The sequence below is a fragment of the Chionomys nivalis genome, chromosome 12 (assembly GCF_950005125.1).
Source record: "Chionomys nivalis chromosome 12, mChiNiv1.1, whole genome shotgun sequence".
Lineage (NCBI taxonomy): Eukaryota > Metazoa > Chordata > Mammalia > Rodentia > Cricetidae > Chionomys > Chionomys nivalis.
Window position 1 is genome coordinate 60,423,939 of NC_080097.1, and position 16,687 is coordinate 60,440,625.

Here is a 16,687-nt window from a genome sequence, read left to right on the forward strand (position 1 = left end):
AAGAATCTCTGAGTTCAAGGCCAGCCTAGTCTACAAAGAGTTCCGGGACAACCAAGACTACACAGAGAAACCCTGCCCATATTCATTTTCCCAGAGAATCCAGAAGTTCCCTTTATACTCTGGTCCTGAGTGGGTTATGACGGTGCACACCTTTGGTACACTCCTATATTCAGGAGGCAGAAGCAGGAAAATCTCTGTGAGTTCCAGGCTAGCCTGGTTTGCATAGAGAGTTTCAGGCTAGCCAAGGCTATACACAGTGAGATCCTGCTCCCCCCAAAAAAATAAATAAATAAATAAAAATAAGAATAGACTCTAATCCTTCCCTGTCATTAATTAGATATTCTGCTTTAACATATGTGACTATATCCCTTGACTTCAAAGTGAATTAGTGGAGCAGACACGGAAGGTGCTAGGCTGTAATCTCTGCACTTGGGAAGCAGAGGCAAAAGGGTCACAAGTTCGAGGCCTTAACTACAGAACAGAAAAAAGAAGCTAAAATAATAGTTAGGCACTCATAAGACCTGACAGGAAGTAGGCTTCTTCTTGGAGTTTCAGTGAGCAGGGAGAGCGTGTGCCTGTACTTAGAGAAAAGCAGGTCTTGACAGGGGTACAAGGAAGGTCAGGGAGCTCCTGTAAATGTTCCCTCCCACCTCTGGGTGTGGAATTTGGGCTGGAGATGTTAAGAAAGACTTCCCAGAGTAACTACAGGAAGTGGGGGTTAGCCCATGGTGAGGAAGGGTGGCCAACCAGGGGAAGCAGTTCAGAAAGGCACAGTGGGAGCCGAGGAAACAAAGGGCTCCAATAGTTCCCACAGAATATCTTTGAACCCCTATTACACCCATCTTGACAGTTATTTTCCCCCTCCTGTCAGTGAGTGAGCGGGTTCTGGGAAGCCTCTCAGGCCTAGCTCACAGCCTCCCAGAGGAGGTGGTACTGGTTGGTTTGTTTGCTGTGTACCAGCTGGCAGTACTACACAGGTGCAGAACATTCCTGAAAGTCTCACAGCCTAGTGAGAGGCTGGCCCAGTAAAGGGCAAGACCTGTTTGCTCACCTCTAAGGAGATGGCAGGCATCCATGAAAAACAGCAAAAACAAAAACGACTGCCCCCTGGCATTCCTCATCCATGGCCTCCACGTTTTTGTTGTGGTCTTGGGGGAGACTTCAAGACTTCCCACTGAGAAAGTGGGGTAGGCCCTCTCTGGGAAAGTAAACTGAAGGCTCAGAGTCACACTTTCCCAGCTCTCTACCTCTGGCACCCTAGAGGAGACAGCCCTAGTCCTTGTGGTCCATATCCTACCTCCTAGTAGGAAAGGAGACTTAGTTAACAACTTCCAGCTCCTCAGAGAGCAAGCAAAAATGGTTCCGGGAGTGTGGAGAGAGAATACAGAGAGAAGGGAAATGCAAGACCTGGCCACAGCGGGCAGGACCCAGGGCTGGCTGTGGAGACACAGAGTGAAGATGCAGCTGCTACTCCTCCTTGGGGTAGCCACAAGCAGATGTCTGCATGAGGAGACCCAGAAGACTGTGCGCCTTCTCAGGCCCCACTTCTCCCAAATGCCCATACACTCCCGCTCCTCAATCCTTCCTCTCCCTGAGTCCCATGATCCTCAACCCCTTAGAATCCAGACCTACTACTATACAAGAGATCCTGTATCCAACGAAGCTTGGGTTCCTGATGCGGATGAAATGAGAGGGGCATCTCGAGCCCTGGCTGCACTGAGAGAGACCACTCGAAGAATTCAGAGTATCCTTGCAGGTAAGTGAGGAGTCAGGAATGATCACAGAAGGCTGACGGGCAGAGAGGTCCAAAACAAAGAGTCCATCACAGAAAAGGAATTGCACTCAGACGATGAGATGAAAATGTCCTCTTGTCTCAAGTCACCCCAGTACAAGGACCTCTGCTTCTGAGTCGGGACCCCACACGATACTGCCATGCCATCTGGGCAGACCCAGACACTCCAAACTACCACAGGTGAGCTTGTCACTGTTAATGTCTTCTTCAAAGACATCTAGAAAATGTCTCCAGTTCATTTCTACACTTTTTTTTTTTTGGACAGGTGTAGCCTCTTGAACCCAGGATACCAAGGAGAGAGTTGTCTCGGGGCAAAGGTGAGAGCAAGTCACCAGTCTTAAGGATCTGAAGGTCTCTAACCTACTTAGACTTCCCTAATACCTCAGCACATAAAAGGAACTGATCTCAGATACGTGAGCTTGTCCTCTTGTCCTGTTCTTCATAATAATGTACATTCCTTAGTTTCTTCCCACCAACTCTCCTCAGATCTGTTAAAGCAGAGCTCTGGTGGCTAGGGGCACAACTCTGGGTTTGTTTGTTTGTTTTTAACTGAATTTGAGCCCAGGTCTTGCACATGCTATTAGGTGCTCTGAGTTATACACACTCAGCTAGCAATCAGTTCCAATTGGCTACCTCGATGGTACTGAGACAGCCCACATTATCTCCTTCCTCCTAGCTTCCAGTTTCTATCCATCTGCTAAGTTTATACGAGATTTCATTCCCTGACAGATACCTGATGCCCACCTGCGCGGTTATTCTGTGTGGCCAGAGCATGGTCTGCCCAAGCTGATCCAACCAGACGGCCCCGGAGTCCAAAACACTGATTTTCTCCTGTATGTGCGGGTAGCCCACACTTCCAAGTGTCACAAAGAGGTGAGGTTCCAAGCCCACCCCTTTTCCCTCTCTTAATCTGAAGTTTTGTAAGGAGGGGTATGGAAATAGAAGCAGCTTTATTTATTGAGTTGTGCTTTTTGGGGGGGCAGTTTGGGGTATGCTGACAAAGCTAGAATTTGGGGCTAAGAACCTTCCACAAGGGCACCACCCCACCAGTGCTCTCCAGAGGCCCTGCTCCCTGTTTTCAGAAAGGCTCCATCCAGCTGTACTGCCTCCCTCTCCTCCTTTCTGTGCTACCTTCTCTTGTTTGCAGCCCTCCGTCATAGCTTATGCCGCCTGCTGCCAGCTGGACTCAGAAGACAGGCCCCTCGCTGGTACCATTGTCTACTGTGCCCAACATCTCACCAGCCCCAGCCTCAGCCATAGTGACATTGTCATGGTGACTACTGCAAGATGGATGCGGGGGATGGGGCCGGGGCGGCAGCCTCCCAGGAAGAACCTACTGAAGGTGGAACAGGAGATGCCTTAGGCTCTACAGAGAGCTGGTTATGCAGAGGGGCTAGAGTCCTGCTACAGAGCCCCCCCCCCACTCTGCAACCGCTTGTTCTTAGGGTACGCTACACGAGCTGCTCCACGCACTGGGTTTTTCTGGAGAGCTCTTCAAGAAATGGCGGGATTGCCCCTCAGAACTCAGTGGTAAGTGGGAGGAACGAGGGAGTGGGCTTCCTGTAATGTCGACCAGAGGAAGTTCACCACCTTTCGATTCTACGTCACCCTCCCTAAGTTTTCCTTTTTCGAAGCCAGCCAGAGAGAACTGTTCTACAAGGAAACAAGTGACAAGGCGAGATGAGTGGGGACAACTGCTTCTCAGCACCCCAGCTGTTAGCCACAGCCTAGCCAAGCACTTGGGTGTACCAGGCGCTTTGCTGGGTGCTCCTTTGGAAGAAGAGGTGAGAATAACACCCTGGGATGATGAGAGAAACAGGGAATAGCCAAATAGCAACCAACTAATTGCTGCCTTACCCAACAGGGCTCTCTGTCTTCACACTGGGAGTCCAGGTTGTTCCAGGGCTCTGTGATGACGGCTACCTTCGAAGGTGCCCAGCGCAGTCGACTTGACCCAGTAACGCTCGCTGCCTTTGAAGATTCAGGCTGGTATCAAGTCAACTACAGCGCTGCAGAACAGCTATTGTGGGGTCAGGGTAAGAGGCAAGAGAGATCTGCCGGGCAACACTTCCAACCCAAGTCAGCTTTGGGGCAGGATCCAGTCTGGAGTTATTCGCTCCTAAGGTGTAATTCAAACTGTAAGCAGTGCTGGTGCTGAGGGATGGGGTGTTATCCCCCCCCCCACCCCCAAGACAGGGTCTGGCTGAGTAGTTCTGCTTGTCCTGGAACTCACTCTGTAGACCAGGCTGGCCTTGAACTAACAGAGATCCTCCTGGCTCTTACTCCCAAGGGCTAGAATCAAAGTTGTATGTCACTGTGGTCAGTCTGAGGTTTCGTCTTGTGTGCCTTCTTTTCTTATCGCACAAGCAGGCTCTGGTGTAGGATTTGGCCTGGTGAGCACATGCAGCAATGGGTCCTCAGACTTCTTCTGCACCCGCAGGTGTGTGTTAAGTGGGCAGGGGACTGTACAGCTATCGGTGATCCCAGCGTCATCTCTCTAATTATCGCTTCCACACAGTGGGCTGGGCTGCCACTACCTGCACCTGGACAAGGGAAGCTGCTCCTCAGACCCAACGCTAGAAGGCTGCCGCATGTACAAACCCTTAGCCAGTGGGGTGAGTGGACTACAGAACAGAGGAAGCAGGCCCAGGAAGAGTCGACCTCTATGGCCTTACACTAGCCTGCCATTTTCCCTACACTTCAGAGTGAATGCTGGAAGGTGGAGAATGGACTCCTTGCAGGAGCAGAGAACCCCCTCGGGGAGATCTACCATCCCTACAGCCGTTGCTTCCTTGCCAACCTCACTTCCCAAGTGCTCTCCAAAGACAAGGGCAGCCAGCTCTCGGTGACTCCCACAGGCCGTTGCTATCTTCATCAATGCACACACCAGGGAGCATACAAAGTACAGGTGGAGGGATCAGCGTGGATACCCTGCCTTCCTGGAAAGGCTATTCAGGTGAGAGTTTTTCTTTCTTCCTTTCTTTTCTTCTTTTTTGGTTTTGTTTGTTTTTTCGAGACAGGGTTTCCGTCCTGGAACTCGCTCTGTAGACCAGGCTGGTCTCAAACTCACAGAGATCCACAGCCTGGGCCAGGTGAGAATTTTAAGAGTAGCCGGAGCACACAGGCAGAAATATTGGGAAATGATTGATTGGTATTACTGTCTAGCTTCTTAGAGTATTACTCTGTAGTTCAGGCTGGCCCAGAACTAGCTACACAGCCCAGACGATCCTCGTAGCAATCATCCTGTCTTAGCCTCCCATACACTGGGATTACAGACATGAACCACCAAGCCTAATATTGTTTGGTTTTTGAAATCTTAAATTTTTATATTATATGTATTTACTTAGCAGTGCTGGGGATCAAATGTGGGGCATTGCAATCTCTGGGCTGTATCTTCAGCCTCTGGTCCACCTATCTTTTTTCCCCCATTGTCTCCCTAGCCCACGACTGGGCCAGTTTCCCTAGAAGGTAGCCCTAAACGAGTACCCGAGGCTGTAGGTTACACCCTACCATCTCCTTGCAGATACCTGGATACTATGGTCTTCTCTACTGTCCTCAAGGCCGGTTATGCTTGAGGAACGAAGGTACCAGTGCCATCACTTCTCCACCGAGGAGTTTTTCAACCCCAAACCTGCTATTCCAGCTGTCTTTAGGGCTAACTGGGACCCCAGGCTACTCTCTGGGGAAAGAACAAAGAGAAGAGCTGGCTGAGGTGGTTCTGCAGGCTCTGGTGACAAGAGGTGGCACAAGCAGGTAAAGGGACAATTCCACCTGTTTAGACAATGGGCCATAGAGAATGCTTGGGTCCTTTCTTCCGTACTCTCCTCTGCACTCTGCTCTCCTCCCTCTTAACTACACTTAACTCTAGATGTTTTTTCAAGCACTCCTCCTCCATTAAGTGATCTCTGTCTGTTCAGGTGCTATTTTCACAGCCCAGCCATCACCTCGAGTCTGGTGTTCACTGTGAGTATGTGGAAGTCTCCAGGCTGCCAAGGGCCTTCCGTTGCTACACTGTACAGGACCCTGACTCTGACTCTTCAGGAGAAACCCCTCCAAGTACACTATGAAGAAGCCATCGTTACCACAGAATACAGCAAGTAAGTTCATGCCCCTGCTCTCAGACATTTGAAATCACGTTTGTTTTGGGTTTGTGTTTTTAAGATTTACTTATTTGTGTTTTTAAGATTTACTTATTTGCATGTGTAACCTTATGCCAGAAGAGAGCCTCAGATCTCACTACAGATGGTTGTGAGCTCATGTGGTTGCTGGGAATTGAACTCAGGACCTTGGGAAGAACAGTGCTCTTAACCACTGAGCCATCTCTCTAGCCCCCTGAATTCACATTTGTTAGGTATGCATTTATGCATACCTTTTTCTAGACAAGGCTATGTTTATCAGTAAAGATGCCCAACATCACCTTGCACCCATCAAACGTAATAGGACCCAATCCCTAGAACTTGGGAATTTCAATTACCTTTTTTGTTTTTTTGTGGGGGCAGGGGAGGGTGAGACAGGGTTTCACTGTATAACCCTGGCTGGTCTAGAACTTACTTTGTAGACCAGGGTAGCCTTGAACTTATGGATTCATCTGCTTCTGCTTCCCCAGTTGTAGGGTTTTGTTTTGTTTGTTTTTAAACACAAGATCTCATTTAGGGCCGGGCGGTGGTGGCGCACGCCTTTAATCCCAGCACTCGGGAGGCAGAGGCAGGCGGATCTCTGTGAGTTCGAGGCCAGCCTGGTCTACAAAGGGAGTTCCAGGACAGGCTCCAAAGCTACGGAGAAACCCTGTCTCGAAAAATCAAAAAAAAAAAAAAAAAAAAAGATCTCATTTAGGATCAGGCTGGCCTCAAACTTACTGAGGATGATCTTGAACTTCTGATCCTCCTGCCTCAGTACTGGGTCATATGGTAAATGTGGACCATCACAGATCTCTTAAGCAGTTTTCCCATAAGTTTGTCATTACCATTAGGGTCTCCTTTCTGTACTTTAAGCTGTTGGAGACTTGGACCTTGGTTTCATACCCATGTTTTGGGTTCAACATCAGCTTTTACTGGGTTGTTTGCCCTAGTGCTTGATCCAAACAGGTTTCCATTCCATAACTGTTGCAGGACAAACAGTGCCTTTCCTGTTCCTAGGCTGTTGACTTCCTCGGACCATAACCCTTCTGTGACTGACCAACTTCTACCCACGGGATTCTGCCTACTGCTGCTAATTCTGGTGGGTGCATTGGGAACTGTGGCTTATCAGAAACGAGCTACACTCCAAGTGGGACCATCTACCACTTAATCATCGTGAGAGATACATGTGCAGGTGTGATGCCAGCCAGCAAGATGGCTCAATGGGTAAAGTCACTTACCTGAGTTTGATTCTTAAGGAGCCACTAAGTGAAGAGAGAAGACCAACTCCTACAAGTTGTCCTGACTTCTGCGTGCACATTGTATGTAGCTCATGAGCACCCATATACAGACATATGAACACATCCAGAACTGCATAATTTTAGTACTTATTTATGTATGAGTGTTCTATCTGTATGTACGCCTGCATGTTAGAAGAGGGCATCAGATCCCATTACAGATGGCTGTGGGTCACCATGTGGCTGCTGGGAATTGAACTCAGGACCACTGGAAGAGCAGCCAGTGCAGCCAATGTTCATAACTGCTGAGCCATCTCTCCAGCCCCCTCTACTGTTTTTGTTTTGTTTTCCTTTTTTTTTCTTTTTTGGTTTTTCGAGACAGGGTTTCTGTGTAGCTTTGGTGCCCGTCCAGGAACTAGCTCTTGTAGACCAGGCTGGTCTCGAACTCACAGAGATCCGCCTGCCTCTGCCTCCCGAGTGCTGGGATTAAAGGCGTGCACCACCACCGCCCGGCTTGTTTCGTTTTTCAAGATAGGGTTTCTCTGTGTAGACCCTGGTGTCCTGGAACTTACTCTGTAGAACAGGCTGGTCTTGAACTCAGGAGATCTACCTGTCTCTGCCTCCTGAGTGCTGGGATTAAGGCCCTCACACACACACTTAAAAATAAATGAAGATCTATTTATTGTAAATCCTGTTCTACTTTCCTCAGAATGCCTCTTTGCCAGGATATCAACTTTTCAATAGTTTTGCCATACTTAAAATGTGGAGTCTTATGGTGAAGAACTCTCCTTTATTTTGATACTCCCCCACAAATTAACAGTTTAATTTGTGAAGCATCAGTTACTTTCAGACTGTTGTGGACCAATGGCAGAACAGGAACATTTGCCACCAGCTCTAAGTGCATCACACACGCTTTAGAAAAGGTTGCTATTTGATGTTTATCTAACATTCATTGCTCTTTGGAGTCAAACAATGCAAAGGATCAAGTAATTATTTTCTTCTCTTGATTTTCCTTAATTTATTAAATCATCACTGGAAAATCCAACAATTGGGGCATCACATTTTATACTAGAGTTGGGTGAATGCGGTAAAACCAGCTATCTGGGCCAGCAATAGGCCTGAGTTATAAAATACAGGTTCATTTAGTTACAGTAACAAAAGTCATTAAATTCTTGAATTTAGACATCTCCTGCTAAAGCAGGTACGTGCCATAACCAGATTTGTCTAAATAGATGACATTTACAGAGTCCAGGTGCAGCGCTAAGTTAAAAACAGTGCTGGCACTCACCATGAAGTTCACACAATTTTCTTCCCCAGAGGCAGGGTCTCTCTTTGTAGCACTGGCTGTTCTGGAACTTGATATGTAGGCTAGGCTGCCTCTGCCTCCTGGTGCTGGAGAAAAGTGCACACCACTACCCCAGCAGTCAGGCAAATCTCTAAGTGACATACTTGCACTCAATTGTCACTATAGTCATGGTCTTTGGCTTGATCAGACATAGTTATCTTCTTGATCTGATTGGCTATCAGTCTTTACCGGCAGTGGCTGCTACTTCTTGGTAAAACTTTGCCACAAAATCTGGCTCACTGACCTCCAGCTGTCTGACAAACTCATTGCGCTCCTGATCAGCCCAACCTCGAAACCACTGATCCCAAAGCCTTAGCTGACACTCAAAGATACACGGTGGCCGGTTTGCCCCAGATACACTAAGCTGCTCCAGACCATCCAGCAGAGGCTGCAGCTTTCCAGGCACTGCCTTAGCTACCAGGTCTTGTAGAAAACGTTCCCGCTGGGGACCTGACCAACTGGCAAACCAGTGAAGAATACACTTCATCTCCTGGGAAGTGATGTAAGACATTGGAGGAGGGGATGAGCCGGCAATGTCATCTGGCACCGAAGGTAATACAGAAGGGAAGGATGGTGGCATTGACGAAGATGACGATCCCAGTGGCATCCTGAAACAAACAAACCTGTTAATACAGTCTATGGCAGAGAGCAATCCAAACATAACCTCCTAAGCAGCAAACCCTAGTGCACCCAATTGATAGCCACTCATTTAATCTAGAGGAAAACAACAGGACCCTTTCTTTCTTTCCTTTCTTTTTTTTTTTTTTTTTTTTTTTGGTTTTTCGAGACAGGGTTTCTCTGTAGCTTTGGAGTCTGTCCTGCTTTTGCAGACCAGGCTGGTCTCGAACTCACCGAGATCCGCCTGCCTCTGCCTCCCGAGTGCAGGAATCAAAGGCAAGCACCACCACCGCCTGGCTTATTTCATTAACATTTATTTACATTTATTTGATGCTAAAGTTCTTCACATGCTGGAAGTTTTTATTAGTATTAGTTTCTCCTGAGATGTTTTTGTTCTTTGTAGCCCATCCTCCAGTTTGGGAACAGTTCCTTTTCAAGAGTGAAGATCCTTTTGACGTGACAGGCAAGCTCACACGTGGATTAATCTGACCGTATTTTGGGTGCACTGCTCTGGATATTGTCAGTGACCACAGTATCTACTTCAAAGATTGTAGTTCTGCATTTTCAAGCATGTGTAGCAAAACTTCAGCACTCTTTGGGGACCACCAACCACAAGTCTAGCCCTACTCTTACCAACTCTACTGTAATACTGCCAAAAAGTCAGTTTCCTTAAAGGGACATCTTTCAGGTACTTGGTAGCTCTTTAGGTACATAAGGCCTTGATGGTTTGGGCAATTTCACATGTGTTTTAATGTGAACACAGACACCTAACCTCTTGGTTTGAATGATTTGGAGGTAGAGGTTTCCGGGTCAAGAGTAGAGTAATCATTGTTAGAGGTTACCTCAAGCAATCTTAGAAAAAAAAATCTTGCTCCTTGCCTCAGCCTTCCATGAGTTGGTGTTCAAGATTACAGGCATGTCAACACATCCACCCACAGCCTCTCTCCCCACATCTCTTCTAGTTTTCGGGTAGCCTAGGCTGAACACATAGCTAAGGATGGCCTTGAATGGTGACAGCCCACCACACCATTCCCAGGGCGCTAGGAATAGACAGGGCTCCTGGCATGCTGAGAGATCACTCTACCAGTTGGATCTCCAGCCACCACTACAAATAATCTTAAAACAACCGACTGAGGAGCTGGGGAGACGATTGCTCAGCATTTAAATGCACTTCCTGTCCTTTCAGAGCACTGCCTCTAGCGTCTGCGGGACACGCATACACCCACAGACACAGACACTCAGCGTCTGCAGGACACGCATACACCCACAGACAGACACTCAGCGTCTGCAGGACACACATACACCCACAGACAGACACTCAGCGTCTGCAGGACATGCATACACCCACAGACACAGACACTCAGCGTCTGTGGGACACGCATACACCCACAGACACAGACACTCAGCGTCTGCAGGACACGCATACACCCACAGACAGACACTCAGCGTCTGCAGGACACGCATACACCCACAGACAGACACAGACACTCAGCGTCTGCGGGACACGCGTACACCCACAGACAGACACAGACACTCAGTGTCTGCCGGACACGCATACACCCACAGACAGACCAGACACTCAGTATCTGCGGGACACGCATACACCCACAGACAGACACAGACACTCAGTATCTGCGGGACATGCATACACCCACAGACAGACAGACAGACATTCAGTGTCTGTGGGACACGCATACACCCACAGACAGACAGACACTCAGTGTCTGTGGGACATGCATATACCCACAGACAGACACAGACACTCAGTGTCTGCGGGACACGCATATACCCACAGACAGACACAGACACTCAGTGTCTGTGGGACACGCATACACCCACAGACAGACACAGATACTCAGTTAAAAATAAAAGCAAGCTGGTCAGTGGTGAAGCAAGCCTTAATCCCAGAACTTGGAAGGCACAAGCAGGCAGATCGGATCTCTGAGTTCCAGGCCAGCCTGGTCTACAGAGTGACTTCCAGGTCAGCCAAGGCAACACAGAGAAACTCTATTCTGAAAACCAAAACAAACAAAAAATACTTGTTCTATCTCTCCTACTTCTGTTTCAGGTTAGGTTCACATTTATCCACTCTAAAATCAAAGTGCATAGTTTTATAAACTTTGGTACAAGCAACTGCTCCCAGACTGTTCTGTAGTTATCAACAGTGTGGGGACATCCGTGAGCCAAAAGCCTCCCATGCAATGTGTACACAGCCTCTGAAATTTGTCAGAATTGTTTTTATTTTCTATGACGTCCTTAATAAATTCTGTACAGCACCAATAAATTCAGTGTAGAATGAGTAAAGGCCTTGCCTCAAGGAAGGTAATAGCTGATAAATCAGAAGTTACACTTGCAAGGTTCTGAAAAAGGTCCCTTTGGTTTCTTGACTTAGGTAGTCAAGGAAGGGAGATACTGGTGCACATGTGTCTCTGAACCGTTTTCCTTAGTGGTTTATACCTATATGTGCTCATGCATCAAGTGCCAGCCAACTTCATCCAAAATGTCCTACAGTTTGTATCTCTAACTACGAAAACCTTTAACCCTCTATGACCTAAATTATTACTTCTGTTCCTTCTGTTTCAAGTTGGATGATTTGTATCGACAAAGAAAGGAATCCCTAAAGACCAGTTAAAGTCCCGGTTCAGGGTGACTGCATTTTCAAAGAGACCCTAAGGGATAAGTTCTTTCTAAAACTTCTCTTTTTCAGGGAAAGAGAATTTTTCCAGGGTCTTGCCACATGGCTTCAACGGTAAACTTAAATTCAATGTCATTAATAAGTTTACTGCCCGGGAAGCTACTTTTTCCCACGTTTGGAAGCCGCAAGCCCCCAAGTATTCCTCAGACCGAGTGGCGAGGAGGTCGAGGATGCGGGACCACAGGAGTTTCGCCACGGGAGCAGGAGGGTTCCCCAAAAGGAAACCTGAAGACAGACACCAAATCTTATCTGGACAAGGAGGGACTTCTTTACCTGTTAGTTACCTCCCCTTTCCTCTCAAAGGGCGCCCAGAGATCACTAGAGTCTTTCAGCTCCAACTCCCGCAGTCTCTTCCATGTTTCCTGAAAACCCTAAGCAGAGCCAGCCCAGTAACCCACGTACTTCCGGTCTCAAACCAGCCCCAAACACCCAAGTGCCCCAGCGCCTCATCCCCAGGTCCGAAGATAGCCGAATATCTCCGATTATGGTTAAACCCGATTCGAGGGCTTCCGAATAGATTCGATCAAAGCCTCGGCAAGACGAAAACAAACGAGCCTGAACGCAAAAAGGGAGGGGGCGGCGGCTGGACAAATAGAAAGAGCCGATTGGTACCGATGTGGAGACGGAAACGACCGAACAGTTCCGGAGGAACCCGGGGAATTCTGAGCAGTAATAGAGGAGTAGACTATGGCAGTGGGCGGAGCCAATTCGGTACGTTCGAAGGGCGTTAGCGGAAATTACCGAAGATGCCCGAAGCCGTCGGGACGGACCCGAGTACCTCACGCAAGATGGCGGAGCTGGAGGAGGTGACTCTGGACGGGAAGCCTCTTCAGGCTCTGCGGGTGACCGACCTGAAGGCCGCACTGGAGCAGCGAGGCCTAGCCAAGAGCGGGCAGAAGAGTGCCCTGGTCAAGCGGCTCAAAGGGGTGAGAAGTCAGCGTTGCCGAGGTGTCGGAGGGGAGCGGACCCGGTAGAGACGAGTCTCCGCCGCGGCGCAGGCGCAATGTCCGGGCTCGGCGCGAGCTCTCTCAGGCCGCCAGCGCGAGCCTGCAGATCCACGCGCACGGTGGTTGGTGTGGCTTGCGCTGGAATAGAGATAACGCCGGTTCCCGCCTTAACGGCAGCAGCGCGAGCCCAAAATGGGAGGGTGCGCGCTACTCTCCCGGAGTGTCTTAAGCTCCTTCCTTCTTCCCCCACCCCCTCCTTGTTTGTGTCTGTGTTTTCGGCGCATGCGCTGCAGAAGGAGTTAAATCCCTCTACAACCACCGGTGTGGCTGGCCTTAAGGGGGCGAGTAGGGCAGGGTCCGAGTTAGGGGTACAGTTGGGCGGATAGGGTTGGTGTCTCTAGCTGCAATAATACACATGGGGTAGGGTAAAAATGTCCGCTTGATTAGATTAAGACCTTGGATGAAGGGAAACCTTGATAGAAGGAAGGACTTGGTGAAAGACGGGTGTCTAATTTATAGGGAATCGAGAAGCAGTCTGGATAAGAATTTGGTGACTATTAGTGTAAGAGGTGAGACAGATTAGGCAGGGATTTTCGTATCGGTTTGAGTAGATGAGAATGGGTTCGTCCTGAGGTATACCATATTGTGTATCGGTTTGATGTAGATGGAGGGAAGGGGAGATGGACTTGTGTAGTTAGAGTTCATTAGGGTACATGGCTGATGGTACGGATTGGGACGAGGTTAGTTCAGGGTTTGAGTTGACAGACCGTTGCTTATCCTGAAGCTGACAGTTTGTGGGTGGATGTGGATTAAGCCAAGCCACAGATGACAAAGTCTGTGGTCAATTTCTTTTTGAATTTTTAATACATTTGATTAGTCTGGATGTCACTCTGCTGAAAATTGTGCCCGTTCAATTAGTTTTAGTTCTGAATAACTAACCAAGTAATAGTCCGATCCTAATCAGCAGCCTCACGGGTTCATGTAATTTAAAGCTTGTTTGAGTATTTGGATTGCCGCCCTCCACCCCCACCCCGCCGCCCCGTATTACCAGATTTAAAGTGGCTCCTATTCAAAATTGCAGACAATAATTGGGATTCTAGTACTGATTCTGTCACTTTTGCTGATTTTTTTTTTTTTTTAATGACATAGCCAGGTCGCTGATTCTTTGTGTGCCTGTATTTTACATCTGTATATTTGGGAGCGGTAACCATGGCTACCTTTAAGGGTCTCATGAAGATGCATGAGAACAGTATTAGTAAAGGCCTTTTAAGCTCCATGAAAGGAGTATGCTATAAATGTATATTTAAGTGATTTAACATAATGAAAAGGCTGTGGGGGAGCTAGAAATCTGGGCTGCTTTTTGGTCCCCCCTCCTGGTTTCTGATTTTTGCTCTTCTTTATGCCAGGCTCTAATGCTAGAAAATTTACAGAAACACTCAACACCCCATGCTGCATTCCAGCCAAATTCACAGGTAAGAAAAAGGGTTTGTTTAGATAGAATGGGCTGTTTGGAGAAAATTGGAAATAGAAGGTGTTGGATCTTCCATGCTTATCAGAAGCAGTATTTTCTTAAATTATTTTTATTGCAAGTGTTCTCGTATTAGACAGTTGCTATCTTTTTCTTTTTTAAGGTTCATTTTTATTTTATGTGTATGAGCGATTTGCCTGCATATATATCTATGTATTGTGTGTATACCTGGGTCCCACAGAGGCCAGAGAGTATGCTGAGTCCTCTGGAACTGGAGTTAGAGACAGGTGTGAGCCACCATGTGAGTGCTGAGTTGTACCTGGGTCCTCTACAAGAGCAGCCAGAGCTCTTTACTGCTGAGCTCTCTCCAGCTTTCAGACAGTTGAATTCTAATCAAGACTAATTTTGCATGAAGAGTAAAAAAAAAAAAACCATATCAGAGGAGCTATAATTTTGGATACTTGCAGTGTAGCATGCCAAAAAGTATAGCTCTGATGAAGTGTGCCACAAGAATCTGAAGTCATTTATTTGCCATTAGTTTGGGGAAAAGTTGTCTTTGAATAGGGATGTGAAATAAAATACCTGTTATTAACAACTCTTACTGACATTTTTTTTTTTAAGAATTTGATTCTGTATTAAAAATTCCTTATTTCTAGTGCTAGCTGCTTAACTATATACAGTTACTCTTAGACATCCCTGAAACCTTTGTCACGTAGGACAAGGAACTTAACTTTTGAAGGCCTCATTTCCTCACCTGTAGTAGGAAAAGTAGTTGGACTCAGCTCTTAGTTATGCACCTGTTCTGCCTTGATAGCTGGACGGAGACACTTTATGCTTTTTTGTTGTTACTGTTTTGTTTTGGAAGAGTGAGACAGAATCTCTGCAGCCATGATGGCTTGGAGCTCCCAGTGTAGCCTATGCTGACTTTAGACTCCGGGCAGTCCTCCTACCCAGCTTCCCTGGTGCTGGGATAACGCACTTGTGCCCTGCCCCCAGCTTTCTACATATGTTTTATTTTGAAGACAATATTCTATAGTTAAAAGCAAAATATAAATGTCTAGACCATATCGTCTATTAGAATGCTTTTCATCTTTTAAACATTCCTTCATTTAATATGCCATACACTTAAAGGAAAATGCAATGGTGACTGGGCCCAGGACTAGATGAGGTCCCAGGATACTGTGGAAAATCTTCTGTTCCCTTGTTAATACCTCATTAAGCTTTGAGTCTCATAATCTAGTCAGGTTTCTGAGGTTAACAAGCATGGGAAAAAAAAAAAAAAAAACTGTGTAAGGGGCTGGAGAGATAGCTCAGTATTCAGGAGTGCTCGTCACTCTGACTCAAATTAGAGTTGATTCCAGCACCTCCATTGTGAACATGTGTAACTTCAGTTCCATGGGAGCCAACCCTCCTCTGACCTCCAAGAACATGGCTGAGCACACAGACACACATACACACATCCATCTAAAGGTATGCGTGCATATACCCAAAGCTGAAGAGATGCTCAGTAGCTAAGAGTACTTGTTGCTCTTTAGAGGACCCAGGTTCTGTTCCTAGCACCTACATGATGGCTCTCGGCCATCCTTAACTCCAGTTCCAGGGCATCCCATATCCTCTTCTGGCTTTGAACACCAAGCATACATGTGATGCTCATACATCCATGTAGTTTAAAAAGTCATACATATAAAATAAGAATAGATAAATAAATCTTCAAAAAACAATTTTAAAAAGAAACTACTTAGAATAGTCAATTCACAGTTGTATTTTTGGATCATTTTAGACTTTGAAGCATTGATTGTATTAACCAAGATTTTGCAGGAAACATACTTGTTTCCTTACTCTTGGAACTCAACAATTCGTCAGTGTCCACTGAGTACTGAGAGACTCCCATACTGTAGGTGAAAATAAGTATTTACTTTTAGAAAATATGATCGAAAACATCAGAAGTATTGGATTGACTTGCCTTTTTTGGAGGTCTGAAGACATACAAGAAGGACTTGAGGGAGACTTGTAAAGAGAGAACTGAAGGACAGAAAGAATGATGTGGGAGTGTTATAGATGGGGGGAAGGATTAACCCTGGATTGACTTTGTTGTTGTTGTTTTGAAGCAGGCTCTCTCTGCATTTCCCTGGCTACTCTGGAGTTTCCAGAGATCCTCCTGTCCCTGCCTCTGCCTCTAGCTCCACCTCTCTAGTGCTGGGATTAAAGATATGGGCTACAGTGCTTGGCATGCCAAAAACTTCTTACTCAGAGCAAACAAAGCTATTTGGTTGGAGTTTTTGAGGCAGGGACTTCTCTGTAACCCAGCCTCAAACTATGGCAGCTCTCTGGCCTCAGCTCCTCTCGTGGTAAAAAGCCACATGCACTCCCCTTTCTTTTTTTTTTTTTTTTTTTTTTTTTTTTTGGTTTTTTGGTTTCTCTGTAGCTTTGGGGCCTGTCCTGGAACTAGCTCTTGTAGACCAGGCTGGC

At 47.0% G+C, this 16,687-nt stretch overlaps 3 protein-coding genes across 4 annotated transcripts in view; 2 read left to right on the forward strand and 1 right to left on the reverse strand.

Annotated features, from left to right (window-relative positions):
- The first annotated feature begins 1,458 nt into the window (after positions 1–1,458).
- On the forward strand, positions 1,459–7,078 carry Cirop (ciliated left-right organizer metallopeptidase). The gene is made up of 14 exons (XM_057786811.1): positions 1,459–1,756; positions 1,879–1,972; positions 2,058–2,109; positions 2,522–2,665; positions 2,940–3,065; positions 3,238–3,322; positions 3,431–3,576; positions 3,657–3,828; positions 4,163–4,232; positions 4,311–4,407; positions 4,497–4,748; positions 5,316–5,545; positions 5,710–5,889; positions 6,928–7,078. The coding sequence occupies exons 1-14, from the start codon at positions 1,459–1,461 to the stop codon at positions 7,076–7,078; spliced, it is 2,097 nt and encodes a 698-aa protein (XP_057642794.1).
- Positions 7,079–7,926: 848 nt separating this feature from the next.
- C12H14orf119 (chromosome 12 C14orf119 homolog) lies at positions 7,927–12,995 on the reverse strand. 2 transcript variants are annotated; one of them, XM_057785688.1, is made up of 2 exons: positions 12,545–12,995; positions 7,927–9,098 (listed from the first exon to the last, which is right to left on the reverse strand). In XM_057785688.1, the coding sequence occupies exon 2, from the start codon at positions 9,095–9,097 to the stop codon at positions 8,669–8,671; it is 429 nt and encodes a 142-aa protein (XP_057641671.1). In that variant the 5' UTR covers position 9,098; positions 12,545–12,995; the 3' UTR covers positions 7,927–8,668. The 2 variants fall into 2 exon arrangements, with proteins under 2 accessions (XP_057641671.1, XP_057641670.1); XM_057785687.1 differs by lacking the exon at positions 12,545–12,995 and adding an exon at positions 12,077–12,533.
- The window catches only part of Acin1 (apoptotic chromatin condensation inducer 1), a 45,245-nt gene continuing 40,975 nt past the window's right edge, over positions 12,418–16,687 (forward strand). Inside the window, 2 exon segments of the mRNA XM_057785686.1 lie at positions 12,418–12,729; positions 14,157–14,222. Coding sequence (XP_057641669.1) covers positions 12,418–12,729; positions 14,157–14,222 — 378 coding nt within the window.

Bases quoted from the DNA above. Each gene is read 5' to 3' on its own strand.
- Cirop (XM_057786811.1), top strand. From the start codon at position 1,459: ATGCAGCTGCTACTCCTCCTTGGGGTAGCCACAAGCAGATGTCTGCAT. The intron at 5,546-5,709 runs GTAAAGGGACAA...CTGTCTGTTCAG, and splicing joins ACAAGAGGTGGCACAAGCAG to GTGCTATTTTCACAGCCCAG. The intron at 5,890-6,927 runs GTAAGTTCATGC...TCCTGTTCCTAG, and splicing joins GTTACCACAGAATACAGCAA to GCTGTTGACTTCCTCGGACC.
- C12H14orf119 (XM_057785688.1), bottom strand. From the start codon at position 9,097: ATGCCACTGGGATCGTCATCTTCGTCAATGCCACCATCCTTCCCTTCT.